The sequence below is a fragment of the Amblyomma maculatum genome, chromosome 5 (genome assembly GCF_055883805.1).
Source record: "Amblyomma maculatum isolate TAMU_Amacu chromosome 5, ASM5588380v1, whole genome shotgun sequence".
Lineage (NCBI taxonomy): Eukaryota > Metazoa > Arthropoda > Arachnida > Ixodida > Ixodidae > Amblyomma > Amblyomma maculatum.
The window spans coordinates 161,620,275-161,635,648 of NC_139348.1; the positions used below are offsets into that span (position 1 = coordinate 161,620,275).

General features: G+C 44.9%; 1 protein-coding gene across 1 annotated transcript in view; it reads left to right on the top strand.

Moving 5' to 3' along the window:
• The window catches only part of Gga (ADP-ribosylation factor-binding protein Gga), a 75,227-nt gene extending 61,257 nt beyond the window's left edge, over positions 1–13,970 (top strand). Inside the window, exon 16 of the mRNA XM_084604890.1 lies at positions 7,134–13,970. Coding sequence (XP_084461016.1) covers positions 7,134–7,241 — 108 coding nt within the window. The 3' untranslated portion in view covers positions 7,242–13,970. The remainder of the gene's footprint in view (positions 1–7,133) is intronic.
• The last annotated feature ends 1,404 nt before the right edge of the window (positions 13,971–15,374 follow it).

Sequence of the window (15,374 nt, forward strand, 5' to 3'; positions counted from 1 at the left end):
CGTTGTTTCTAGAGCTGCGTTGCAGCAGTGTAGCGTGTGCCACGTCCGTTGTGTCGTAGTCGTGCGCGGTGTGCAGCTCCGGTGGACGACGCCCTTCAGCCAGCCCGAGGGAGATTTTTGCCGTGAACGTCAATGCAGGGGTTGCGGCGCTCGTTATTGGTGCTGGATACAATCAACTTTCCCGATTTTGTGTGGTTCTTGGTTTGCCGAAACAAGTGCACCATAAGGAGTTTAATGCCATAACAAAAAATGTGCACCTTGTGGTTACAAAGCAGTGGCTGACAGAAGCAAGGTCTCAGCATCACTAAATAGCCAAGAAAGCACGCCTTGAGAATGCTGCTCACAATGTCACTGTGGGAGCAACATATGATGCTGGTGAATTCTAAAACTGTGCACTGTATCATAATACCCTGGCCTGCATTGTGTGCAATTTTCATGCAGATAGTGCTGCTACAACAGCAATAAACAGCTTTTGTATCTTTAAATCGCATTTTTCTCGAATTCGTATTTTGGGCCGAATATGAGTTTTGTGCACAATATTTTATGTCGTTATTTTAGTTCAATCAACACCAAATTTGGCATGCATAATCTTTAGGATGTGTAGAATGCAAGTATCTAGGTTTAAATGCAATCAGCAGTATTTTTGGGCATGCAAATTTAAAAAATTATCTGGTGCTAGCCACTAAAAACAAAGCACCAGATATAAAATTGTCTCAAAACATTGCATGCCAAGGGATTGTTGCTATGTTGCTTATTTGCACTCAGTGGAGTGTTGGGGACAAGAAGAACTAGTTGGCTCTGCCCTACCATGCTTGCTGCTGTGTACAGCAGCTGCACAAACATGCATTGTTTTTCACTTATGCATGGCATTTAGAATATAAAAACATTAAGCTATTTTAAAACTAAAAGCATATTTAGAAAGAGGAGATCAATCTCTATAAGTGGTGCAATTTTCATTCACCTAGCATCAATATTAAGAAAAAAATGTTTTCGAGGAGCATCTCCCCTTAAGGTCGAAAATACGATTTTCTCCCCCCTTAAAGGTTCACTGTAATGGGTCACCAAGAAGGGTAAACAATGCCATAACACAGATAGATATTGAACCACCCATCATTCTCTCGCAAAAATTTTCGATCTAGCTTCTGCAACACCAGAGATATCTGCGATTAAAAATGACCCTTTCAATTTTCCCTCTCAACTCGTACGCCGAAGGGAGTTATAAAAAAAATAAAGAATACAAGCAAGTTCAAAGCTCCGCCCAGAAATACGTCACTTCGACTAACTTCCGCTCGCTCGCTGGCGTACTCGGGTCAACCCGTCCTCGCTCGCACACGCCTGAGGAGTTTACCAGCTCGCACAGCATAACCACGGTTACGCGAAACCGTGGTTAGCCCATGTCACATGGCGGACCAAACCGTGGTTAGCCCATGTTACATTGCAGACCAAACCATGGTTACACCACTAACCGCGGTTATCACAAACCAAGCTTGGCGACCTCTGTTTGCGTCGTTAGCCGAGGTTATGGCGGCGTCTGTTGACGGAGGCTACTCGTCGGCGCCCGAGTGCTCGAAACGTACGAGTGGGTCTGCTTCACAAAGTTACTCATTTGCCCACTGTATCACGTATAAAGACCGATGTATAGAATATGCGGTGTCTACTGTGCCGCCCGACGTCATCGATTACGGCCGACAGCGCGGGGACTGCGTACTGAAGCCTTGTCCTGCCTGCAGTATCGTTTGAACGGCTTGTCGCTGAGCAGACCGTCAAAAAATGCGCGTCCTTAGCTATGAAAGTACATGAGTTTGCAGTGCTTGCAGCGCGGGATGCTGCGAGCAGGCTGAGGTACGTTACACAATTACCGCGGGGGTGGGGCGTGCGAGCACGGCGAATGACGGCTGCGTGCGTGCCCGTCCCTAGTCGTCGCTAGGCCTAAATGATTTCGCTTCAAAGCCGCGACGATCAGCGCTTTGGAACTGATAACGCTGTCGTAAACCGTCTACTTATGAAACAGCCTTATTGTATATACTATCCTGCCGTAGTAAAAAAAATTATAGGATTAACTCTGGTGACGAATTAATCGCAGAGCTAGTACGAGCAGATCGGATCATCCGAAATGCACCAGCGGCAGCTGGCTTGAGCAGAAACTTTCTTGTATCAGGGCTATCGCTCTTACCAGCAATTTGCTGCTGGTCAGCGAACCTCACGAGGGCTTCATGCTTGATATTCGGCTCAGTATTCCAGACGCCAACAAATTTTAGCACGCTTTATTTCGGACATCGGTGCTAATGATCCGCCCTGTCGTTCGCGTACGGTATGCGGGAAGAGGGGCCACAGTGGCGGTATTTACGGCGGTCGAGGAGGTGCTGCCATCGTGCGGTGCTTGACCGTGCTGTTGACGCCTCGTCGGACGACACTCCGGTACTCCTGAAACCACATTATATAAATAAGATGTTTGAAATGCAACTTCGTTCCGCCGATCACTGCGTCGCTTCGGTTGTTGTACTTGATGGGCAATGGCCGCCTAACCGCTAAGGGCGGCGAGCTGTGTAACAACAGCCGACACAGAGTTCGAGCAGTGCACGAGCAGACGACTTTCGCAGCTACCATAAGTGTGTCCGTGACATCATGGCTGCAGTGACTGCAGTAAATGGCAGCTTCTAGCACGCCTTGCCAGTCAACTCACCCGTGACGTCATGGTTCAAGGAAATAGTTCCATGCGACACCGCCAAGCGACGACCTCTCTTGCCCGCGAATTTCAAAAAACATTGTTTTTAAAAATTAATAATAAATCGTTGGCTTTGTTCCAAGGAGTTATAATTTGGGTTAATGCTCGAAAGGATTTGTTCTACACACTGAACAAGTTTATCAGTGGCTTCTTGGTGGCCGTTTCAGTGGACCTTTAAGTAATTTTATGGCTATTGTTGTATGCTGTAATAAAGTGTTTAGGGCTCTTTACGATGATTAGTGTTCATCACTAGTAAGTAAGCAAGCGTACAGTAAACCCTCGTTAACACGAAGTTGTAAAATCCGGGAAAAATTTCGAGATAAGCGGAGTTTCGAGTTGAGAAAAATTCCGAAAATTTCTGGCGACAGTCCCTGGCGATCAGTCGCGCGATGCCGCCGCCAACACCTGTCGTTCTTCGCTCAAACTGGACTAGAAAAACTTCGCTCGCAAAAAAAAAAAAAAAAAAAAAGAGAAAGAAAAAAAAAATAACAGAAATTGAATAGCTATTTTTTAAAAACCCAGAACCAAGTCCAGAACCTGAGCGCGACAGCGACAAGCGGAAATTCTTTGGTGGCCCTAGGCCCGCCACGCTCGTCAACACTCCACTGCACAAAGGGAGCAATAAATGCAGAATTCTCAGGAAAAAACTGAACTTTATTATTTTGGCAGGAAAAACTGTGTAATGCTTGTCTGCTTCGCGTTGGCATTCGGCCCGACAAAAGCGTCTTCGAGCTGCTGAACGCATAGCATCAGCCGTTGGTCGCCGCCGCTGCATTTAACTTTGTTGCGGAGCAAGCGTAGGAGGTTCCTTGTTTCTGCTGTCGTGGGCACTTCGCTAGGCTCTTCGTCATCAACCTGATCACCACCTTCGTTGCCAGTCATGGCAACAATATCTGCGTCGGACAGCATTCCGGTAACAGGCACGTCCGCTTCATATAGTGCATATTCTTCAAAAGTGATGACTTCGGTATCGCCGGCGCAACCAGTAGCTTCGCGAACTTCGTCACAGAGTTTATCACAATCACTGAACTCGTCAGTGTCTGGTTCGAGCATGGAGGGTTCGAGCGATCTCTCGCTGCGCGAAAAGCCCGCGTGCGCGAAGCAATTCGCAATCGTCAGGGGCCGGACTTGTCGCCAGGCTTCAGCGATCAGGTGGACTGCACCCAGTAAATCTATTTCGTACTTCTTACCGCTGTCGTAAGAACACAAAATTCGGTGCAGGAGGCTCTTTCTATAAAATTTGCGAGCAACCTCAATGACTCCTTGGTCCATCGGCTGGAGCACGGACGTTATATTCGCAGGCAGGAACTCCAGCGTAACCGCTTCTAAGTTGTCGAATTTTCCGTGGCCGGGGCAGTTGTCCACCACGAACAACACTTTCCTACCGTCCTTCGCCATTTTGCGATCCAGATCACGTGCGTACTGTTCAAAGAGTGCTGCAGTCATCCAGGCCGTTTTATTGGCGCGGTAGGTCACGTCTCTGGGGAGCCGTGCATTTCGGAAGCACCGTGGATATTGCGACTTGCCGATAGTAAGCAGCGGCAGCTTTTCATCGCCAATGGAGTTGGCTCCGAAAAGTATTGTTACCCTGTCTTTGCGCTGCTTAGCGCCTGTGCACGCTTCTCCCTTCGGCGTGTATGTGCGGCTAGGCAGCATCTTATAAAAGAGTGCTGCTTCGTCGAGGTTGAAGATGTCCTTGTCCGCGTAAGCCTTTTGCAGCTCAGCGAGGCGGTGGTTCCGCCAGTTGTCAGCAGCCCTTTCATCAACGGTGCCGCTCTCGCCGTGGACTGTCTTCGAGACAACGTTGTTTCTCTTCTTAAACCGTTCAAACCAGCCATTGCTGCAACTGAAGTCCATGCGGCCCATCTGCAATGCCAGAGCTTCGGCCTTTTCCATCATCATTTGGGTGGTCATGGGAAGGTTGGCTGCCCTGACATTCTGGAGCCACAACATCAATGCTGCTTCTACTTCCGGGAATTTTGAGGCCCGAATCCGCTTCCGCTTGCTTGAGAAGGTTTGCTCGAAGTCGTCCAATACCTTCTGCCTGTTCTTTAATACTGTCGAGAGCGTCGACAATGGGATGTCAAATTCTTTGGCGATGCTTGTTTTTGACTTTCCTCCTTTGTCTACTTCCTTGATTAAGGCGACTTTTCTCTCCAGCGCGAGACATCGTCGTTCGTTGCGGACACCACATACACAACAAAAATCAGTCAACGCTTCGTGCACATGGCGCGATGAAACCACGCAATCACTAACCGGTATGCACATGCAAAGGACAGCTGACCGAACCACGCCGAACCGACTGCCCGATAAGACCCATCAGCCCCCGCGCGCGAGCGGTGCTCACGTGACTGCTCCCAAGGCGCGGCTGCGTCTGCGGGAATTTTGTATTCGCTCTTCGAACGTGACCGCGTTCGGCACTTATAGGAACAAAGCGCTCGCTCGGAGCCCGTATCACATTTCAGTAATGACCTTTACCTTCGGTCCTTCCGGTAAAAATTTCGAGATATCCGCATTACGCCCGAAAAATACTTCGAGATAAACGGGAGCCAATACATAGCACCTATGGGAGGTGAAGGCGCGGCGTAGAAAAATTTCGACTTAACCGATTTTTCGAGATATGCGAGTTCGTGTTAACGAGGGTTTACTGTACATGCATGGGAAAATACGTGAGTGTGTTTTATTTTTTCCACTGGTCTATATAAAATATAATCAGTTATAACGATCGAATTTTCGGGTTTTCTCAATATTGTTATGAGTGAACTGCACTGTACAGTCAAATCTCGTTACTGCAAGCACCACATTAACGGATTTTTCAAATGAATGAACTTTTTGAATATCCGCAGCTGATCTCCAATGTTTTCAATTTAAAAATATATATGAAAACTATGAATTTTGATATAACGCATATTTCAGAATAACGTACATTATTTATTTTTTCTATAATCAATGAACGTCAGCATTATGGATTTGCCTAAAATTAACACCTCCGCAACTCCTGTGAAACAAACTGGCATTTCCATTTCTGCTTTTATGCCGTGGGCTATAGCTATCATCATCACCATGTCTCGTGCCAACATCTAGCGCCACCACAAAGCTGTGGTTTTATATGCAGTAGCCAGCAGGCCTAGCAACCTGCAGTTTTTCGCACCATGCCGTGTTGTATGTCGCTCGCTGGCCGGTCGTTCGTGCAATTTGTGCGTGTGGGGAGGAATTTTTGTTGCGGATAGCCTTATTGCGAAGCTTATGCGAGATCCGACGATGAATGTAGCCAGCGGTGCCGCCAAGAAGAAGCTAAAGTAGTTTTCGCTGTAAGAAAGAGTAGCCATATTGCAAGAAATTGATGCAGGGAAAAGGTAAACCGCCCTCTGCAGAGAGCTTGGCATTGCCCCATCGACTGCTGTGATTATTTTAAAAGACTGAGACAAGATTGTAAAACTTCACTGAACACTGAAGATAAGGTTGTGTCGAACTCCGTGTTTTATTGCACATGAATAAAGTCCGCACTTTCATCGCTTGGTGCAGCGATGTACACGATAAGGTGTTGCACAAAGTGGAAGATGTGGAGAGTTTTATAATCGGTGGTGTGTGCTGCATGCGTCGGAAGGAAACGATTTCTTGAAATAAAGCAGATTTGAAGTTAGTGCAACATTTTCATTTGAGGTTTTGCTTGTCGGCATACGTGCCTACTGCCAAGGTACGTCATTTTCATACCTAGGTTTGACTGCTGGCTTATAACTGCAACTTTTTCATTGCAACGACATTTGAAAATAACAAATGATGTCAGGCAGTACCCTGCTAGTTATTATATCGATATTTGAGAGTATTTTGTTATCAATACCTGGTTTTCATTTAAAGAAATCAAAAAGTTCGGCATCCCTGAATCCTAATTAATTCACTTTCTGCAGTGTATGCCCATTCTGTACACAGATCATAAGAAGGCATTTAATAAGGCTAGCAGATATGCTCAAAATGATCAGTAAATCGTTACTTGTCTCTGTTCATTAAAATTGAAGACATCGGCGAGCAAAATTAATGATCCTCCTTTTCCCCTTAACTCGATATGCATCAACATGTAAGAGAAAACAAAGGAAACAGGTCAAGACTGCACCCTGTCTGCTCGCGTCGATTGAGCACGTTTAACGAGAGGGTCCAGCCAGACGTCTCAGTCAGTGGGGAGGGGATGGATATGAAATTAGCGGTAAGATATCATCCCAATTGTTTGCATGCAGTTGAAAGGAGCGGCATGTTAAAAATGATTTAAATTTACCTATCCGTTAAATTTAAATTTACCTTTAAATTTGACCTACCCATTTGTCTCATTGGAGTAAAATATCTTTTTTGACTTCCTGCAGCGCTGTGTGTGCTGCCATGGCACACAATTAATTTTTTTCCACTGCTCGTCCAGGAAAAGGTGCGTCTGAAGTACAAGGTGAGCTATGTCATTGAAGAGGAAAGCCACATGGATTCTGGAGAAGTGGACTGCCCCGTCGACACTTGCGCCACTGCATTATGATCGTGATGACGGCTGCCCGGCAGACTCAGCGACACACAAGCACCACCACTACAGGCATACACTGGACGACAACAGCACTACCACCAGTGTGACAACGCATTCCTCCTTTCCCATTTCCCCCTCCTCCCTTCCTTTTTTACCTTGCAGTGCATCTAGCATCGTCCTCTTCTGCCGTCAGTGCTTGGCAAGCCTTAAGTTGTGTCTCCATTGTGGCCTGCTCTTGTCTCTGAGCTTTGTGTTATGTGCCACACCATGCTACTGAATGTCATCCTTGCTGTGAAGTGTCAGTGCTATCAAAATTCAAGGGCTGGAGTGGACATTCTGCGATGGCGAAGCGTACCCGTCTCACTCAACTTGTCACGCATGGCACGAACGGTCGACTGAGCCCCATGGCAAGCCAAAGAGACAAAACAGAATCGGGTGGAGCCTTCAGTATTTTTGCTGACAGGCGTTTTAAACTAAGTGGTTGGGCCTGGACGACGTTCGATGCATTGCGTGTTGGTTGAGGCACTCTGCGCAGCCTGTCAGGAGCTCCCGCGCTTGCCACTTGAACTGGATGGATGGGACACGCATTTTTTTTTAGTGCTGCCAGTGTTCTTTGCATGTGTGTTGGTAATTCTGGTGCATGAGGTGTCAAGAAAACACAATGTAACATGCATACACCATACTTAAAAAAAAAAGCGTTTCTTGATTCTTGAGACAGCGTTGTCGACAGGCAACTGGCGCTGCGAGGGCCCCGTAAGCCTGAGAAATTGTTGCTCAGGCTGGTTAATCAGGCAAGCTTATACTAATACCCTTATGCCATTGCACACCGGAAGCAAAGGAGCAAGGAGAGGGAGCAACTTGTGTTGTTTAGTGTGTCTATGTCTCGTGTGTTTCAAAAAGCTATGTTGTTAAGACACCGTTTACTCTCTGCTCGTTTTGTTGTGGCTGGCTTTTCTGTTCACTCATGGTTGAACACTCAACTTGGGCTAGCCATTGTGCTTGCAAGGTGTGGCATTGAGGACCTGCCTTTTTGCTGTAGTCATAGCAGCTGGCTGCCGTCTTAGTGAGCACGATCTGTCATTTTGGTGCCTTCCATCCTGTTTCATGTGTATACTCAAGGAGAATTTTAACCGAGGCATCTAACATCTGGGCTAGGGCAGCCATGCTCATAGAAAAAGGAACATTTAGTTTTTCTTTGTTGACACGGGAGATGCTGAGGGCGTTCTCGCACTCCCTTACTTTTAGCTGAGAATCACAGCTTCAAGAACAGGATTGTGTACATGATAAGCCTTTCAGTTTCATTCTGATTAAGGCGTTGAATGTGCAAAAGTGTGCAGTGAAGTTCAGCATTGTAGGTTCATTCGCATATCTTTGAAGCTGGCTCTGAGCTTATATTTTAAGGAATCGGGTCAACCAGTTTGACATTGTCTTGGAGGTGTGAGCCATACACATCCATTAGTGCATGAAAGTGTCAGTAGTAGTGTTCAGAATTCTAGATTTTGAGCGTAGGCACAACTGCGCGATACCTTTTGCATCAAAGGTTTCACAGCTGCAGCAGTGTAGCGTTGCCTTCCTTCATTTGTTGCGTCATATCTCAGGTCATGGGGATAACCGTGTCCTCAAAGGGGAAACGCGTGAAACTTGCATTGGAGGTGAAAAATTCCTGACACTGTGTCACATATCTCGCAGAAGTGGGGCTTGTAGTGGCCGGCATAGCTGTGAATCATTGCTCTGAGCCCTTTTCACACATTGCAGATGAATGAAATGTAATACTGCTGATGGAAGAGGACTACCATCCTGATGCTTATTGCAGGCAACATTTCCATAGTGAGGTTTCCACAAAGCATCTCCAAAACAGGTCCCGACATTGCGATTTGCCGGATCATCACTACTGCGAGTCTACGCAACGGAAATACTGTGCAGAGATTTGCATGAAGCACTCCAAAACAAAGGCAGACTTTGAAGCAAGAGGGACACTGTCATGTTCCGTCAGTGGATGTCTGGCTGACCATGGGAAATTTTGCCACGGGGCATTGGAAGCATTGCAGACCTTGGTTCAGCTTTGCAGTGATTAGTAGTAGAATCAATAACTTTGTGGTTTGGTCAGTAATAAGGATGCCACACAGCTGATGGGATTTTCTTTCAGGCACTTTATCAGCAGTCATGAGAACAGTTTATTATAGGAAAAATGATGCAGTGAGGTTTTTCCATTCATACAAATGCTGTGCCTCAGTCAAAGTCTACATAATTGACTGAGGTCGTAATTGCCTGTGGAATTAATTTCTAATATTGGAGTATGTATTGGTGTCATTGCGGTATGTATTGGTGTCATAGAAGAGCAACAAAACTTTGTTCAATGCATGTTCCAAGTGCAGGGCAAGGTTGTCGGAATTGTGCAAACAGGGCGTCTAGCAACTGGGGAAAGCGTGAATTGTCAGAAATTTTATGCACCAGGAAAAATCGGTGAAACATCAGGGACGCCATGAAAAATTTCGCCAAGTCAGGGAAAATGACACAATATTCTGCAGTGCATTTTCATTTTAAGCTGGCGCATAGCAATTATGTTATTCATTCATTTTTTTTTTTTTTTTTGTGCTGTCTCGCCAGTGCGCGGCCGCAAGGCAAGGCGCAATATATTACAATAATGGCAGCGCATGGCTGAGCTGCCACAATAGAATAACCAATATGCACGTGAGGTGGGTACTCAGTAAAATATGTGGAAGCGCTGCATGAGAGTAGTACACAAGAAAAAGCAGGAATAACCACGCCGGTAGCGGCCAGCGTGAAAGCGATCGGCGAGCATTGCTACCAAGCACGCACATGCAGCCATATTGGATTGGATTGGCTCGGCTGTTTGTGCGGTGAGCAGCTCGCGGGCTCTGAGGCTGGCATCAGTGCGCTTTTAATTTTCAGTAAACTTTTGATGTTCTTAACAGCCATTGACATTAACGACAGCTTTTTCACATTTTAAGTTTTAGAAAAATGTGATTAATAAATAGCTTTTTGTTGTGACTTATTCATTGTTATCAGCAGCTACATTTTTTATCCTCTTCACTCCTTAAGGAATTTGAACTGAAATAATCGTGGAAAACCTCAAAAAGTGTGTGATTTTGAAAATAGTGGTTTGCTAGACACCCTGACAAATGAGCATAATCATTTTTTTATCATCCCATCGTTCCCGCTGACACGCATGACGACAATGGCATTTAAAGATAGAATACAGCTGCTAATACATAATTCCAGCAAAGATGCATAGAAAGAAACTGATCTGGTTTTTCAACATTTGGATGAGATTCAATATGTAGGGAAAGAGTCTAAAGTAGTTTTCAGTTAGTGTTAAAATTGGTGACATAATTGTAGTTTGAAAGTTCAAGCTTCTCCTCGTTGTGCTGTTGGGGAGTACAGAGAAATTTATGCTGTCATTGTTGCCGAATGATCACCTGACGATGCCAAACAGCTCTTCATTCAAACTGTTGCCGCTTTGCATGAAATTATCGTTGCAGCCACTGCCCGATTGTTTACGCTGCATAGAAGTTTGAACACGTAGATCAGTTTATTCGACAATTACATCGGCAATGTAAATGCGGCAAGTTTCATATATTTATCCCCTTCAAGTTTGTTTAATTGTAAGTCCTCGTTAGCTGCATTTTAAGTCTGTAATGTCTGGTCTTCTATGGTGTCAAAATAGGGATTTCGTTACCTTTCTTGGATACCGAATAAGACGACTGGGAAAGTGTAGATAACGGGTACCTCTTCGCATATTACGTGCCGTGTTATTACCAGGTTACTGGGAACTCATACGCGCTCTGACAGTGCAGGCTGATTGGTCCCATTGCGGCAGGCACCCTCACCGTTTTCGGTACCTAATACCTTTGAAGCATGTGAGCTATCAGTACTCCGATAATAGTAACATTGTGCACAGTATCTCAGAATGGGTACCTGTAAATGAAAGACATGGCATTTTCTGAATGCAGTTTGCGACATGTGGCTGTCTGTATGTTTTCGGCAGCTTTGGTGATTTTCCTATCCTCCTCTGAGCGAAATATTTAGGTTAGGATATGTGGTTTTATCTGTTCAGTGTTCCAGACTTTCTCAGGGGGTCGGTACCAAATTTCAGAAGCACTTGGTGCACGCAGCTATCCGTGCACTTGCCCCAAGTTTCCAGATTTTCGTATGGCAAGAAAAGGTCGACTTTCATGTAAAAGGGAAGCTGCATGACTCTCATTTGTTGTAACATTGCTGCAAAAAAGCAGTGGCAACATGAGACATGATGTGGAAAAGAACATGGTGTAAGGGTTTCCTCCCTTTTGTGACTTTTGCCTTGTAGCTCTAGGTTCTTGCCAACTCGTTCATATTTTTCTGTACCTGGGCTGGGGGAGCATGGAAAAACAAAGCTTTGATGTGGCTGCTGATGAGCATACTGTGAAAAAGTTTGTATTTCATTATTCCTACACCCATGCTGTAGGCACCCTTATGCTAGCAACACAAAGTCCTCATGGGGCTCAAAATTTAACAGCATATTTTGCTAGACTTGCAAAGAGGAGCCAAGGTTGTGATTGCAGCTTATTGGCCGTGTTTTGGAATTCCTCCCCTCATGCTGGGGCTGCAGCAGTGTGATGATGTTTTTCTTTTGTCCAAGCCAGTTTTCACTGCATCACTTTCCCGAATTGTTTACAGGGAAGTGACGTTACTTCATGGTTGGTTTTGAGAAACATATTCATTTATAGTATTCTAACCACTTGCTTTAGACGGGATGAATGGATGTGTTCTTTGCCTCTATCTATTTTAAAGGGCACCTTGAGAAAGAAATTGAGCATTGTGCTGTAAAGAATGCATCAAACGTGGGGCTAACCTTCCTTTGACTTGATCACCCTCTGGCTTGGCATTGCACCAAGTGCCTACACCTGCAGACCTGTTTGCAGAAGCTTGTTGCGCGTGCATGCAAATTGGTGCATTTGTTTGCTTTGAGTTACATTCCACAGTGTGTCGGTATGTATAGGGAAAGGTGTTTTATTGTAACATATAGGCAGTTTCTTAAAATTGCATCTGGCATTTGTTTAAAGCAGCCTAACAGCTGTGAGATTTCCAAAATTATGGTACTGTTGCCAGTTTTCTTTTCACAGTAGAGATTCCAGAGGGGTAAAAAATATTGACCTATCACACCACAACAAAAGGGGTGTTGCGGCTTGTGAGCAGGCTGTGTAGACTACACAGGTTATCCAAGTGCGTGGTCTGAAGAGTCAGTACTGAGAACTGGCATGCATAAAGGGAGACGAATTTCCATTAGGTCTTCGACCAGGAATAAGCAGATACGAACCTAAGCTACGCCCTGATGTATTGTTAACCATCACTAGATGCATCTTGCAGTCATGCTTCCTTTTGGTTTCTAGACACAGACAAGAGTTCAATGAATGCTCTAATTATTAATATAATATTGGGGAAATGCGTATACATTCCTATCCAATATAAATGGGAACATTTAAATTGGGGTTTAAATTTAAAAATGTATTATTCCTGATTCTTCTTTAAAGTCTGACCTGCATAACTAAAAGGAGGCTTGTTCATGGGCAAGAACTTTGACTAAAAATGTTTATGAAAAGTTGGGATTATACTTAAAAGGAATATAGACACAAAATTTTGGTTGAAGTTTTCTTCTTCTTAATAATACATAAAACATTCGTGTATATATGGATCAACATGCGGTTTTTGCCTACAACTACAAAATAATTTGATTGAATTTTCTTTACTCACCAGTTTTGGTTTAAGAGCTGAATGATGGCTGTGACGTCACAGTCAAGTCTAGGTCATGCGCGGGATAAAAAAAAAACAGCGATATGATCAATGACTCTATATGATCTTGACATATTGTGATTCCTGTTCTTGAGGCAGGCTGGGTTTTTAGCATTGTAGTAAGTTCAAACGACGTAGAAACAGTTATATCACGTTTTTTCTCATTCCTCACGTGACCTAAACTTGACTTTGACGTCACAGCCATTGTTCAGCTGTTGAAACTGAAAGTGAAACAGGTGAGAAAAGAAAATCGATAACAAATTATTCAGCGGTCATAGGCATATCTCACGTGTTGATCAGTCTGCAGTAATATCTGAAGCATCATTACAAGGGATAAAACACGAACCCAAAAATTAGGTGTTTATACTCCGCTAAACGTAAGGAGCAGCCGTTGTGGCTTTGATATCGGACCGGACTGCTTGAGTCGCAGGGTTCCTAGCATAGCCTTTCTGATGCATCACACGTAACATTTAACGAATGAGCATAGCATTTTGAACAAGTGCTATTAGGTGAAGCTTGTATATTTTAAGTCATAGCACTGTATTTATGACCTGCTGCTGGCATGGCCACAAGAAAGAAGTTTGACACCACAGAAGGTTGACATGCAGTGAGCTTTCTCAGTTTTGAGACTGTTGCCATTTTGGTACTACAGGAATGGGAGGTATTTCATGCCTTCCGAAGAGTGAACATACATTTAGCACACACACACATACACAACTTTTTTTCTGCTAGTCATATCTCCGCTTAGGAGAGACAAATTTAGGATATTGCAATTGAAGGGGGTCATCTCTCTCTCTGAGCGTGCGTGTATGTGTGCATCGGCTTCACTTTTCTTTTCGCCGCCTCTCTCATCACACGCACCACTCACGTATATATATATAAACTTTCCCTCCTTCTCTGTAAAATACATCTCTGCTCTGTTTGTTGAAGAGAAGAATAAACGATTTATATTTATGTCGGCCTCTTTTGTGTGTTCATAAGGCCTACCCGCGGTAGTTCTTGTTTTGTGCGTTGTCATAGTGCGTCATATCTCCTAAGCATATAACCGATGACCATTGGTGTAGTCTATGCAACAGAGTTCAATGAATGCTCTAATTATTAATATAATATTGGGGAAATGCGTATACATTCCTATCCAATATAAATGGGAACATTTAAATTGGGGTTTAAATTTAAAAATTTAAAAAATTTAAATTTAAAATTGCGGCCATGTGTGCAGCCCTGCCTGTCGCTTCAGTGGCCAAAAAACTAAAGTTGGCGCTTGCAGCTCCATAAGGCCCCGTTTATTGTGCAGACCACACACAGAAAAACTTCCCATATGTAAATTCCAAAATGTAAATTCGCTATAATGGCAGTCATATTTTCAAAAATATTAAAGCATTACATAACTTGCACTGAAGTAATGCGAAAGTCTGAGTGTTGCTGCTGTTGCGCACTAGACGTATCTGAATTCCCTCTCCGTGTTCACGAACACGTGCATTGCGGCCATGTGTGCAGCCCTGCCTGTCGCTTCAGTGGCCAAAAAACTAAAGTTGGCGCTTGCAGCTCCATAAGGCCCCGTTTATTGTGCAGGCCACACACAGAAAAACTTCCCATATTCACCTTGATGTGCCTTGTTTTTATCATGGGCATTAAAAATTGTTGAAAATCCTCCCCTATCTGGCTTGCACATGCATGTTTCCAATATGTAGTCTGAAGCAGCTAGTGATAAGCACATTATAGAAACTGTTACCTCCATATGCTCCTGATTTGCCATTATGGCCCGCCGTGCAGTATATTTCACCGCATGTGCCGATCGAAGTGGCAGGGCTGTTGTACATCATATATTTGTCAAGGAGGGAGTCTCGATATGCTTGGCTATGTGGCTTGTTCGTATATACTGTGCATGCAGATTGCACTGCTAGGGTGAAGGGTGGCTGTTCCTGGCCCTACGAGGCTGGGACTGGTAGGTCAACGCCGCATACGGCGGGGGCTAGACTGCCACCGAATTTTATAGCGCAGCTCTTTGGCGCCCGTTCCTGGGTTTCGTGACGGCGTCGGTGTCGTCAGCCTCGTAACCAGTTCCACCCCCCTTTCAGGCCCCCAGTTCGAGCCGGCGCTTCGGCAACCGGAGCCTCGCAGGAAGAGGGCGGGGTACACTCAGCGGCGAACGATAGGGGCAGGAGCGCGCGCAGCAGTCGGAGAACACGAGGAAAGGAGAAGGGGGTGGAGGGGGAGTGGTCGCCGGATAAAAGCTTTTGCTGGGCGAGTTGGTGTTTTCGATGATCCATAACTACAGCGCAAACGACAGGACAGGACAAAACACCAACTCGCCCAATAAATGCTTTTGTCGAACTTCATTTCTCGTACAAAGGGCCC